This window comes from Mastomys coucha, unplaced genomic scaffold (genome assembly GCF_008632895.1).
Source record: "Mastomys coucha isolate ucsf_1 unplaced genomic scaffold, UCSF_Mcou_1 pScaffold7, whole genome shotgun sequence".
NCBI lineage: Eukaryota > Metazoa > Chordata > Mammalia > Rodentia > Muridae > Mastomys > Mastomys coucha.
In genome coordinates this window covers 51,031,826-51,046,010 of record NW_022196913.1, presented here as the reverse complement: position 1 = coordinate 51,046,010, position 14,185 = coordinate 51,031,826, and the positions used below count along the sequence as shown (strand labels likewise).

At 40.0% G+C, this 14,185-nt stretch overlaps 1 protein-coding gene across 1 annotated transcript in view; it reads right to left on the bottom strand.

Moving 5' to 3' along the window:
- Nucleotides 1-10,222: 10,222 nt before the first annotated feature.
- Stmnd1 (stathmin domain containing 1) overlaps nucleotides 10,223-14,185 on the bottom strand; it is a 29,318-nt gene continuing 25,355 nt past the window's right edge. The window contains exons 4-5 of the mRNA XM_031359315.1: nucleotides 11,640-11,771; nucleotides 10,223-10,952 (exon numbers count right to left, since the gene is read on the bottom strand). Of these exons, the coding sequence (XP_031215175.1) occupies nucleotides 10,665-10,952; nucleotides 11,640-11,771 (420 nt within the window). The 3' untranslated portion in view covers nucleotides 10,223-10,664. The remainder of the gene's footprint in view (nucleotides 10,953-11,639; nucleotides 11,772-14,185) is intronic.

The window sequence follows — 14,185 nt, the reverse complement described above, 5'->3', positions numbered from 1 at the left end:
GAGAAACCAGGACAGCCTGCACTTCTAGAAGCTGGGTGATGACAGTATAGAGGCTAACACAGGAGCAGAAGCTAATGGTGATGGACATCACAGTGATGAGCATCACAGAAAAAGGTGCTCCAGAAACTTCCATAAAGGCAAGAAGAGGCTGAAGAGGCCATCTAAGTGTATTGTACTACATGTGGGGTTGTTGAGGGAGAGAGAGAGAGAGAGAGAGAGAGAGAGAGAGAGAGAGAGAGAGAGAGAGAGAGAGAGAGAGAGAGAGAGAGAGAGAGAGAGAGAGAGAGAGAGCAGTGTCAGGGCATTTCCTCCATGTACACTAGAGAGAGACTGGCAGACTGACTTCTCCATGTTAACTGCTTCAAAAGGGAACCCCACTTGACTACTCCTTTCTCTCACAACTGCATTTTAGGGCATTTAAATGACCTTACCTGGTGCTCCAATCAAATATCCAACAACAAAATTACACCATGAAAGATTCATCCATCAAGGTGGATACATTGTTGCAAATGGAATTATATGTCTTGAAGAAATGGAGCTTCTGAGTAAATAGTTTACTGGGTAGAAAGATCAAATATAAGAAGTCTTTACCATGTGGAGAAGAATTTAAAATATAATGCAGCTCCAAGAACCAGGAGCTATGGCACATGCCTATAATTCTAACCACGTGGAAGGCAGAACCAAGATGATTAGGTGTTCATACCAAGTATACGGCAAACCTGGGGTGGGGAGCAGAAAAAAGAGGTTCAAGAGTTGAAGATGAGATTAAAAACAACAGCTTAAGGGTTAGAGATATAGCACTTCAATTAGAGCATTTGTTGCTTTTGCATAGGGCTGGAGTTCAGTTCCCAACATCTACACACAGCCCTAATTCCAGAGGATCTGATGCCTTCTCCAATTTGTGGCACCAGGCACTTGTGTGATGCATATTCACATAAAATGAAGTAAATAAAATTTAAAAATCACAACAGTTAGAGGAAAAGACAGCATATTAACATATGAAGACAAATGACCATGTATTTTGAAAACAGGCTGAAAATCAAATCCAATAATCAAGCATTAGGAGGACAAAACAATACTTAAAAATAATATAAGTTAAGTTTAAAAATAGTGGCCTCTAGGCTGAAAGACTGTACTGATTTCCATACAATTTGGGTGAGAAAAGATCTGGGCAAATCCCACTCTAATTCTTGAATGTGAATAAGAAAAAACATCATAAAGAACAAATTACCTCTTAAAGAAAAAGAAAAAAAATTCACATATCGGAAAATAGAAGCTAGGAGAATTGGAGCTATATACCTCTGAGAGAAAAGAACTACAGTTTTATACCCAACCAAGTTATCCCAGTTCATGTGCAAAGAAAGTAATGTGAGAGAATTCATGGATGATTCTAAAAGAGAGATTTGGTAAGAATATATTGCAATGAAACCACAAACTCATACAGGCATTCAACAAGACAAACCTGAGCATGGTGGCCTGTATGTTTAACCACAGAAATCAGGCAGCAGAGAGAAAGAAATCTCACTGAATCTTAGGACAGTGAGTGTTACATAGTCAGATTCTATCTCAGAGGGAGAGATAGGGAGAGAAAGCAAGAGAAAGACAGAGGGGGGCAGGGGGAAGAGAAAGGGGAGAAGGAGGGAGAGAGAGAGGATATGGCAAGAGAAAAATGAGAATAACAAAATGACAAAGCACTAAAATTATGTGCTATCTGAAATTATAAAATTAACTCAAGCAAATCAGTGGCCTTCCTCTACACAAAGGATAAACAGGCAGAGAAAGAAATTAGGGAAACAACACCCTTCACAATAGCTACAAACAATATAAAATACCTTGGTGTGACTCTAACTAAGCAAGTAAAAGATCTGTTAGACAAGAACTTCATGTCTCTGAAGAAGGAAATTGAAGAAGATCTCAGAAGATGGAAAGATCTCCCATGCTCATGGATTGGCAGGATTAATACAGTAAAAATGTCCATCTTGCCAAAGGTAATCTACAGATTCAATGCAATCTCCCTCAAAATTCCAACTCAATTCTTCACAGACTTAGAAAGAGCAATTTTCAGATTCATCTGGAACAACAAAAGACCCAGGATAGCCAAAACTATTCTCAACAATAAAGGAACCTTTGGTGGAATCACCATCCCAGACCTTAAGCTGTACTACAGAGCAATTGTGATAAAAACTGCATGGTATTGGTACAGTGACAGGCAGGTAGATCAATGGAACAGAACTGAAGACCCAGAAATGAACCCACACACCTATGGTCACTTGATCTTTGACAAAGGAGCTAAAACCATCCAGTGGATAAAAGACAGCATTTTCAACAAATGGTGCTGGCTAAAGTGGCGGTTAGCTTGTAGAAGAATGCAAATTGATCTTTTCCTTTCTCCTTGTAGAAAGCTCAAGTCCAAGTGGATCAAGGACCTCCACATCAAACCAAATACACTGAAACTAATAGAAAAGAAAGTGGGGAAGAGACTTGAGGACATAGGCACAAGGGAAATTTTCCTGAACAGAATACCAATAGCTTATGCTCTAAGATCAAGAATTGACAAATGGGACCTCATAAAGTTGCAAAGCTTCTGTAAGGCAAAAGACACTGTCAATAGGACAAAATGGCAACCAACAAATTGGGAAAAGATCTTTACCAATCCTATATCTGATAGAGGGCTAACATCCAATATATACAAAGAACTTAAGAAGTTAGACTCCAGAGAACCAAATAACCCTATTAAAAATGGGGTACAGAGCTAAACAAAAAATTCTCAACTGAGGAATACCGAATGGCTGAGAAGCACCTAAAAAAATGTTCAGCATCCTTAGTCATCAGGGAAATGCAAATCAAAACAACTCTGAGATTCCACCTCACACTGGTCAGAATGCCTAGGATAAAAAACTCAGGTGACAGCAGATGCTGGAGAGGTTGTGGAGAAAGAGGAACACCCCTTCATTGCTGGTGGGATTGCAAGCTGGTACAACCACTCTGGAAATCAGTTTGGCTGTTCCTCAGGAAATTGGACATACTACTACCAGAGGACTCAGCTATACCACTACTGGGCATATACCCTGAAGATGCTCCAACATGTAATAAGGACACATGTTCCACCATGTTCATAGCAGCCTTATTTATAATAGCCAGAAGCTAGAAACAATGCAGATGTCCCTCAACAGAGGAATGGATACACAAATTGTGGTACATCTACACAATGGAGTACTACTCAGCTATTCAAAACAATGAATTTATGAAATTCTTAGGGAAATGGATGGATCTGGAGATTATCATCCTGAGTGAGATAACCCAATTATAAAAGAATACACTTGGTATGCACTCTCTGATAAGTGGATATTAGTCCAGAAGATAAGAATACACAAAGTACAATCCACAAACCCCAAGAAACTCAGGAAGAAGGAAGACCAAAATGTGGACATTTCATTCCTTCTTAAAAGGGGTAACAAAATACCCACAGAAGGAGTTGCAGAGACTAACTATGGAGCAGAGACTGAAGGAAGGACAATCCAGCCTGATATAGCTGTCTCCTGAGAGGCTCTGACAGTACCTGACTAATACACAAGTAGAGGCTCACAGCCATCCATTGAACTGAGTACAAGGTCCCCAATGAAGGAGTTAAAGAAAGGACCCAAGGAGTTGAAGGGTTTGCAGCCCTTTAGGACAAACAACAATATGAACTAACTAGTACCCTCAGAGCTCACAGGGACTAAACCACCAACCAAAGAGTACACATGGTGGGACTAATTCCTCCAGCAGCATATATATAGTAGAGGATGGCCAAGTTGGTCATCAATGGGAGGAGAGGCCCTTGGCCCTGTGAAGGTTCTATGCCCTAGTGTAGGGGAATGCCAGGGCCAGTAAGCAGGAGAGGGTGGGGTGGTGAGCAGGGGAAGGGGAGAGGGTACAGGTGTTTGTTCTTGTTGTTTTTTGTTTTTTTTTGTTTTTGTTTTTGTTTTTTGAGGGGAAACCAGGAAAGGAGATATTGTATGACATGTAAATAAAGAAAATATCTAATTAAAAAACTAAAAAATAAAAATTAACAATGACAGGTTCCATGTCATCTGGGCTAATTGGACACTCACTCACACTGCTAGTACATTTATTTTTGAGGATGAAAATTCTCTAGCAATGGTAGACATATGAGTCCAAATTAAATCTTCCATTTTATTTGTCTCATAGGGTCCAAAGGGTCTTCAATTTATTTCCATTGATCTCTCTCTCTCTCTCTCTCTCTCTCTCTCTCTCTCTCTCTCTCTCTCTCTGTGTGTGTGTGTGTGTGTGTGTGTGTGAGTGTGTATGAATACCACAATGTTTTCATTATGATAGTTCAATAGTATAGCTTGAAGAGGGATGGTGAGACCTTTCACAGTCCTTTAATTATTCAGGATTGTTTTAGCTACGCTGGGTTTCTTTCCTTCTTCCTTCCTTTCTTCCTTCCTTTCTTTCTTTCTTTCTTTCTTTCTTTCTTTCTTTCTTTCTTTCTTTCTTTCATGTGTGTGTGTTTATATGAATCTGAAAATTGTCCTTTCAAGATCTGTGAAGAATTGTGTTGGAATTTTTATGGGTATTACACTGAATCAATAGATTGTTTTTGGTAGGATGGCCATTTTTAATATGTTAATCCTACTGATCCATGAGCATGGAAGATCTTGCCATCTTCTGACATCTTCTTTGATTTGTTTCTTCAGTATCTTAAATTTTTGTCATATAAATCTTTAGCTTGCTTGGTTAGAGTTACCCTAAGATATTTTCAGTTATTTGAGGCTATTGTGAAAGGTGTTGTTTCCCTGATTTTTTTCTCTAACTATTTGTCATTTATATATAGGAGGGTTAGTGACTTTTGTAAGTACATTTTGTATCCAGCTACTTTGCTGAAAGTATCCATCAGTTATAGGAGTTTCCTGGTAAAACTTTTAGGGTCACTTATGTATACTATCATGTCATTTGAAAATAAAGATACTTTGACTTCATCCTTTTTAATTTGTATCCCCCAATCTCTTTCATGTGTGTTGTTAATTTACTAGTATGAGATTTCTCCTTTTTAAAAAAAAAACATGTAGACATTTAGTGCAATAACTTGCCTCTTAGAACCACCTTCATTGTGTCCTATAAGTTTGGATTTTCATTCAATTCCAGGAAGTCTTTAATTTTGTCTTGACTCATTTTTCATTCAGTATTGAGTTGTCATTTTCCACGAATTTGTAAGCTTTCTATTGTTTCTGTTGTTGATATTCAGCTTTAAATCGTGGTTGTCAGATAGGATGCAGGGTACTATTTCAGTTTTGTGTCCTAGTATGTGGTTAATTTTGAAGAAAGTTCAATGAAGCAATAAGAAGAAAACATATTCTTTTTTGTTTGTCGAAATGTTCTGTAAATATGTTAGGTACACGTGGTTTTTAACATCTGTTAGCTACACATATCTCTGCTCAGTTTTAGTCTGGACAGCCTGTCTATTGGTGAAAGCTGGGCTTAAAAGCACCTACTATCAGTATATGAAGGTCAATATGTGATTAAAGCTATGCTAGTGTTTCTTTTGTGAGCTTGGATACACTTGTACTTGATGCATAGATGATTATAATTATAATATCCTCTTAGTGGATTTTTCCTTTGATGGTTGTATAGTGTCCTTCCATATCTCTTCTGGTTAGTTCTGGTTTAAAGTCTATTTTGTCAGATATTAAAATGGCTACCTCAGCTTGCTTCTTAGGTCCACTTGTTTGAAATGTCTTTTCTCCATACTTTTACCTTGGAGGGATGCCTATCTTTGATGTTAAGGTATATTTCTTGGATTCGACAGAGGAATGGATCCTGTTCTCATATCTATTCTGTTAGTCTTCATCTTTTTTATTGGGAAGTTAAGACCATTGTTATTGAGAGATATCAGTGAGTAATATTTGTTGAATCCTGTTATTTTGTTTTTCTGGTGTGTATTTTTCTTCTTTTGATTTGCTGGTCTGGGATTATTTACTCTGTGTGTTTTCTTGGGTGTGGTTAATCTCTTTAATTAGAAGTTTTCCTTTTAGCACCTTTTCTAGGACTGGATTTGCAGATAGATACTGTGTAAATTTGGTTTTATCGTGGAATACCTTTCTCTCTCTATCTATTGTGATTGAAAGTTTGGTTGGCTAGAGTGGTCTGGACTAGTACCTGTAGTCTCTTAGATTCTGTAGAATCTTCAGGCTCTTCTGGCTTCTAGAGTCTCCACTGAGAAGTTGGGTATAACTCTATTAGATCTGCCTTATATGTTACATTGTCTTTTCCCCTTGAAGCTTATAATATCCTCTCTGTTCTGTATGTTTAGTATTGTATTATGTGTGGAAGAAACTTTCTTTTCTGGTCCAGTCTATTTGGTGTTCTATATGCTTCCTGTACCTTGATAGACAGCTCTTTCGGTTAGGAAATTTTTCTTCTGGGATTTTGTTGAAAATATGTTCTGTGTCCTATGTTTCTTCTCCTTCCTCAATTTATACTATTTTTAGTCTTTTTTCATAGTGTCCAAGATTTCCTGGATGTTTTGTGCCAGGATTTTTTTAGGCTTAACATTTTTTTTGACTAAGGTAGCCATTTTTTCTATCATTTCTTCAATGCTTGAGAGTGTCTCTTCCATCTCTTGTATTCTATTGGTGAGGTTTGCCTCTGAGGTTCCTGGTTAAGTTCCTAAATTTTTCATTTCCATATTTCCCTTAGTTTGGGTTTTCTTTATTGATTCTCTTTCCAGTTTCGGGTCTTGAAGCATTTTATTCATCTCCTGCTGTGTGTGTTTCGGAGATTTCTCTAAGGAGGGTATTCATTTCCTCTGTAAGGACTTCTATCATATTCTTAAAGGCTATTTTGAGGCCCTTTTCTTGTGCTTCAGCTATGTTGCAATGCTCAGGGAACACTGTGGTAAGGCTACTGGGCTCTAGTAGAGGCATGTCGTCGTGGCTGTTGTTGATTATGTTTTTATACTGGAGCCTAGGCATCTGCATGTGGGAAGACTGTAATTCAAGGGGATGATATTTGCTCTTGTTTTTGTTGAGTGGTATTTGTGGTATTTTGTTCCTTAGTTTCTGTTGCTCTCTCTGATTCTTAGGAGAGTGTGGTGACTGTGTGTTGCATGGTAAGAAATTCTTCTGAGATTGGTGTGGCCACTGGGGGTCCCAGGTAAAATGTGTTTCTAGATTAAGAGCTGATAGGTAAAAAATGGGGGTGAGCTAGGAGTGGGTACTGAGAGGATCTACAGGAAGGAAGAAAGCAGGGAGCTCATCATCTGCTTAATCTCCTGGGAATGAGAGAGTGAGGAGAGGCCAAGTGCAGCAGGCAGTCTGAGACAGATCTGGAGATGAGGCTGGGGGATTGGACATGGAGGGGCTGAGTTAGAGGTGAAGATCTGCAGCCATCCTACCTGCTTCACTGGCCGCAGGGGCCTATGGGTTCCAGGTAGTAGTTGATGGGGTTGGGGCTGGGATAAAGCCATGATCAGAGGGAATGAAATTTGGAGAAAAGATCTGTGTGATCGGCTGCACATAGAAACATAGAGGAAGGGGAGGTCCCAGTAGGTGTTCTTTTCCAGAGCTAATGATGAGACTGTAGGTTTGATTGTATTTGGAGAAGCTGAGGGAGAGGTGAAGGTCTATAGTCAGTCTAGCTTCTCCTCTGGCTGGAGTTTAAAGAGTCATTTATTTAAACACAAACTTTAGTGAACAGATAAGAATAAAGAAATTAAAGAAAAAAATGTTTATTTTCTGTCTTATAATGGTCAACTTGAGAGTCTTAAGATTGGTGCATCTATACCTTAAATGATGGTTGGTGAAAACATTTACAGATAGTTTCGCTATTGGATGTTCCAATCAACTGTCTTCCCATCTTGCAAATGTGAATGGTACCATTGAGAACATAAGCAGTTATTACTCAAGAGTCTTAAAGAGACACAAAGTCCACATGCCTCACCCAGTTCGCACCAAGAAGTATACTGACTGTAAAGGTTTTGCTTCTGCTACTTTTTTGCATGTTCAACTTTATGTTAAGTAGAGTGATTTTCAAGATAGGGTGACAATGATGGTGTTCACCTCTACACTATATTCTCATCCTTCTGCATGCATGGGAGTGCTGGATACAGAGCCACCCATGAGTCTTGAAATTCAAGGATGCTTTCCCCCTCATGTAAGATGTTGTATGACTACATACATCCCCAGCATTCTTTGTATCATCTCTAGATTACTTACTGTGACTAAGTGCATGTAGATGCCCTATAAACATCTACCATACTGTCTAGCTTAGAGAAGGAGGGCAAGAAAAATGGCTGTATGTGCTCAGCAGAGATGCTATTGATTTTCTGAATAGTTTCTCCCCACAGTTAGTTGAATCCTTAGATGAAAAATTCACAGGCATAGAGTAATTGCTGTCGTATTTCAACTCAACAGACACATCATTCGAGCTTCTTAAAGGATTGCAAACCAGAGCACAAGAGTTCAGGGAAAACTATTATTTCAAGAGTTTGTGAATTTAATTTGTGGGTATTACATGCTTGACTGGATATAGTATGTGGTGATTCAAATGTTATGCATAGACATGAGAGTGGTACTCAGTTTGTCCTCGTTTTTGTGAGATTGGCATCTGTCACTATGGAGACACACTCACTCAGAAGAGTCCTGGGATGGATAAAAACAAAACAAAACATTGTGTTGCCTGTGTGTGGCTTTATTGAAATAATACTCTATAAATATTGGGGCATATCCTAGTTTACAGTGTATTGTTAAATACACAATTTCATTTGATGCATCTCTCTAACAGAGATTATCTGCAATGAGCAGATAAGGTAGAGACACAAAGTCTATATACCTTCCAGATCATACTGGAGTAGCTACTGACTTGGTTGTGTTGATTCTACAGTGACTTCCTTGCCTGGTACCTCAGTGACTTGAGGATATCCAAGTTCTTGAACAAAGAGAAACCCAACATTCTCTTCTGCAAAGTTCCAAAGGGAAGGCAGATGGGAGATGCTAAGAAGTCCCAGACCAAATCAGGACTGTTCCCAGCTTGCTGGCTCCCAGTGGGGAAGGCCACTCCTGATTCTAGAAGATGTATTTGTCACTAAATAATGTTTACACCTCACTTGCTTTGTACCAAAAACTTTCCAAGATACTAATGACAGAACAACAACTGCTCTGCCCTGCAGGAACTGAAAATAATCTGTCAAAAGATAGATATCTGTCAGTCATTCCCACATAGAATGATAAGTGTGAAAGTGAGAGACACAAAGAGAAGGTCAAGAACTGAGCAGGGATTGAGGAAGTGGCCTCTGAGACGACACAAGAGAAACAAGAAGACATTCACCCATAGCCATAGAGGGAAGAGGAACATAGGGTATGGCATATAGAAATACCAATAGGTTAGTGTGTGTGTGTGTGTGTGTGTGTGTGTGTGTGTGTGTGTATGTGTGTGTTGACTCCAAGGAACTAGGAAGAGTCCAATTTGGGTGAACTGTAAAATCTAAATTCCTTACCAGCAATTCAGAGCCTGTTTTATTTGTTTGACAGAGTCTCCTGTAGCCTAGGCTGGCCTTGAATTTATTATGGAGCTGAAGTTGACCACAAACGTGTGATCCTCTTGTTTTCAACAGCCAAGTACTTAGATTATGGGTATGTATTACCATGCCTGGTTTATGTAATGCTAGGGATGAAATCCTGGATTTGTGTTTACCAGACAAGCACTCTTCAAACTAAGCTATAACCCCAGCCCAAGAGTGGAAGCAAACCACTGATCAATGGACCTCACTATTCAAAGGAGCCTCAGACACAGGCAATGTGTATTTTTATTTCAACAATTTAGGTGTAGGGGCTGGAAATGGTGGAGCAGAGGTGTTAAATTAGACCCCAGTTGTGAAGTGTCTGAGATAACTGTTGGAGGATGATGGATAAAGTATGGGCAGGAGAATTGTGTGAAAAGATGGATGGATGAGATCTTCAGAAAGCCCGCAGGGAAAGAGTGGAAGTGCAGGCTTGACCCTCAGCCTCCTTAGCTTCTCCTACTCTTGCCCTTCAACATGAAGAATGAATGATACTTTAGACGGGTCTATGTTACTTTGTTTTCCACGGAAAGGGTGACCCAGGGCAGTTCCCATGAGGCATAGTGCTCTCCCATAGGGCACCATCCCCACCCCTCATACTTGACATTACTTTGATCACTAGATATAGATTACTTAAATGATGTAGACCAAACTATAATTGAACCAACGTCAAGGTACTGCTTTATTCTTAAACAGCAGAGAATTAAAACATTAGAAACACACAGAATATTAAAATGTGTAGTATACATCTATGCAGTTTGTGGTAAAGGACTCATCCGCAGGTACAGCCAAGGTCGGAAAAGAAAAGGGAGAATTTCTTTTGGCACAAACATAATCCAGGTATGCTGGCAGGGACTTCTGCATCTAAGATCTCTAACTAGTGTTGGAAGCCATCTGGAAACTATCCCTTTCTGTTAAGTATAGCCTTCAATCCACTCAGCTAAAATCCATCCCCTGATGCTCACAGAACCATCCCTAAACCCAGGGCAGAAGCCTTTGTAAGTAGAGACACAGTCATATTTAAAGACTGTGAGACACCCTAAGACTGTCCCTACTGGAGAGCATGGACCATTTTGTGAAATGTATTTTTTTTAAAACGGAGTTATCAGAATATGTTGTCCTCTTGGTTGTAATACATGTCTGATTCGACAAGCTCCAAACCTGTACAGGAGTAGTTCTGGTTCATCTGGGCCTCATCACATTCGCTCTTCTTCCTCTTCCGTGGCTCTCCTTCCGGCATATAAGACTTCTCCAAAGCAGGGGCACTCACAGCTGAAAGGCCTTTTGTAAATGGAACGTCTACCCTGCCCGGTGGTTCAGCTTCATCTGAAGGGTTAGCTGTGGGCAGAAGCCGGTCACTCCGTAGCCTTTTTCTTATTTCCTCCTTTTTTGTCTGAAAAGTAATATTAAAGAATGAAAAGAACCCCGGTGACTTTGTTTGCACATGTTCTGTCTATATTGCTTGTCACGATCACTTTCGCTACTCAGTCACGATCACTTTCACTACTCAGTCTTGGAACAGACGGTTACTGGGGAACCCACATTGAAAGAGACAAACATAGGGCTTGCCCTCAGGGACTTTGTAGTCTAGTCTTCATTCCAAGGGCTGCCAAGTAGGGAGGAAGATGCGAAGGACACCAGACTAAAGCTAAGTTCTTGAGGAACGGTGGGCTTCCGGCTGTGGGTTCAGGTGCTCAAAACTGCAAGAGCTGATCTGATGGTCTTCAGAACCCACTCTTAGCTCAATACCCACCCCTGCCCTGGTAAATTTACCCCAATGGTAAATTCCCCCAAGGTTGACTTAATTCAGAATTATGAACAGTATTTATTTAGACTGAATAGATGAAACAACAATTTTCAGTGGAGTTCATGGTGCTGCGTCATTCGCACACAACACAAAAGTAATTTTTGAGAGGTGGGGAAAAGCAACGTTATCCAGTGCAAGAAGCACACGGGTCACTGAAATGCAGAGTATCCGCGCATGCATTCTGTGTCAGGCTGCTGACAGGCAAGGTCTGGCGCATGCTCATTCGGGACAGCAGGCAGTCGGGTCCTCAGAATCTGCATTCACTGCTCATACCTTTCGGCGCTCCTCTGCTGCCTGCATCTTTTCTTCTATGTCTTGTATTGTGAAATCCTTCACCTCCTTTTTCACCTTAAGCTTTTTCAGTCTGGCTGGTGGCTTTCTCAGTGGCTTTTCAGTAGTGTCCACCTGGAGGAAGACATTTTAGTGAAGTGATTTACGGCCTTGGCCCGGGAGAGGAACAGGATTGAGAAACAGTTTAAAATGCATATTTCAAAATATAAACTTTCGTCTGGCAGATAAATGCAATAAAAACTTGAAATCTGTTAAGAAAAGAATTATTTTATTATTACTATTACTAATACACGTGTGTGTGTGTGTGTGTGTGTGTGTGTGTGTGTGTATACAAGGGTATGGATATGTCATTGCATGGGGATGAAGGTCAGAGGACGACTTTGTGGGGTCTCTTTCTTTTTCCACCAGCTTAGGCATCTGTACCTTTACCTGCTGAGACACAAAGACCTCTTGGTGGCCCAATCACAGAAGTGTCAATGGTAAAGTGTATTTCATGTACTTTAATAGCCTGCCTTCAAAACGCCAGGCTATTAGAACAAAGGCTGAGAGTGTGCTCCCTGAAGCCAGAGGTCTCATGAGAGAGATCTCAAGGCTGAAAACTAAACAAAAAATATGGAGGTGGGGTGTGTGAAAAGTCTAGCTCAGTGTAAGAAATTCAGATGGTTTGATTGATTAATCTATAATCTTCAGTAACAGCAATTGATCTCATAATATTCCATGTGTTACAAATTATTTTCACTTGGCTAGAGTTTAGCTTTTATTACTTTTTGATCTTGTGATGGAGAGATCGTTAGCTGTTATTGAGCAGCAATGCTTTGCTAGGCTTTGCTATTGGTATTTGACAATAGGAGAAAAAAATTCCCATTTTATAAGAAAGACTACTCTTTCAGCAGTTCAGAACAGTGATAGTGACTTTCTAGTTACTTATCTAGTTATGAAAACTAAGATTATAATAAAGGGCTGAAATGTTTTAAATTGCATCGTTTTCCAGAAATACAGCAAATATAGTGTGCACTTACAGTAGGAAATTAAAATAATACACGAACATGCTCCGAGTCCTCTCCTCAGTCACCCTAATCCGACCCTTCAATAGGAACCTAGTTTTTAAATCTCTTCTTTCCTCCCTCCATTTCTCCACTCCCCACCCCTGTGTGTGTGAGTGTGTGTGTAGGCATGCATATCCTATGGTACATAGATGAAGGTCTGAGGTTAACCTCAGATGGCTGGCCTTGTCCTCCACTGTGCTTTAGAGAAGAATACTTAGTTACCATTGCTTGTGCAGGATTGCTGGGCCCAGAGAGTCATGGGATCCACCTGTCTCTGCTTCCGTTTAGCTGTCAGAGAACTGGGATTATATAGACATGAATGATCACATCAAGATGTATGTGGGCTCCAGGGAGCCAAATTCAGGTCCCCAGGGATTGTTTTCCCTGCTAAGCCATCTCCACAGCTCTTCCTTGTAAAGAGTGTGTTGTGTCTTTCTGGATATTCTCTGTAATGTGTGTCCATATGCACATTAAAGGTAAGGGATACCATTTGATATACCTATACTTTGCAAAGGCTAGAGAGATGGTCCAGTCAGTAACGTACGTGCTTCACAATTATGAGGACCAAAGTTTGACCCTACCCCCACAATCAAAATAAAAAAGGCAAGACAGGATGGCATGTATTTGTAACCCCAGCAATGAGGAGGTGGTAAAAGGCACATATATGCAGGCATACATGCATGGCATCTGCAATACTAAATCTAAATATGATTGTGCCATATACACTGCCCATGTTTGCTTTCTTCATTTAACATGGATATCTTTCTAGGTTAGTGTATATAGATTTATTATGAGTCGGGGGAACTTTTCACAAACTCTAGTCTTGACTATAAAATGAACCAATATATTGTTCTGGGTAATCTCTATAGCGATTTTTACTTAAAGACACCAGAGTTATTAATATTTATTATAATTTTCTAAAGACTGACTCATCAGAATAAGGAAACAGACCAGACAGATGAAGAGAGGCCATTAAACACAGTGGAGAAAGGCCAATGATGGGACTCAGGCTGGCCTTTGGATCCCACAAGTGACTTTCCACGAGTGGTTAATAATCTCTGTGAGCTCGATGTCCTCATTGGCAACACGGACTAACAACCTTTCGCAGGACCTAGTTTTCTTCTTATTTGTTTTCAAGAGAGGAGAAAGTCTGTAATCTCCTTCTAGTAAAGCCAACTAGATTTCAGTGAGGTCAGTGCCTGCTTTCAGGGGCAACAGGTAACATTGCGATTACCGGCAGTTATCACTATGATCCGTGCAGACAGGGATGGCATCAGGAACAGATGACAAACCGGAAGAGGAAATGCTGATGCATACACAATCATGACAAGACAGAGGATTGCTACCTTCCCATTTTTAAGATCTAGGATCCTTAGGAAGTCTTTACAGTCTTTTTCATTTTATCAGGGGTGTTTTACCTGCAGGTATATACTGTATGCATGTAGTGCCAAAGAGACTAGAAAGGACACTGAGTCTCTGGGA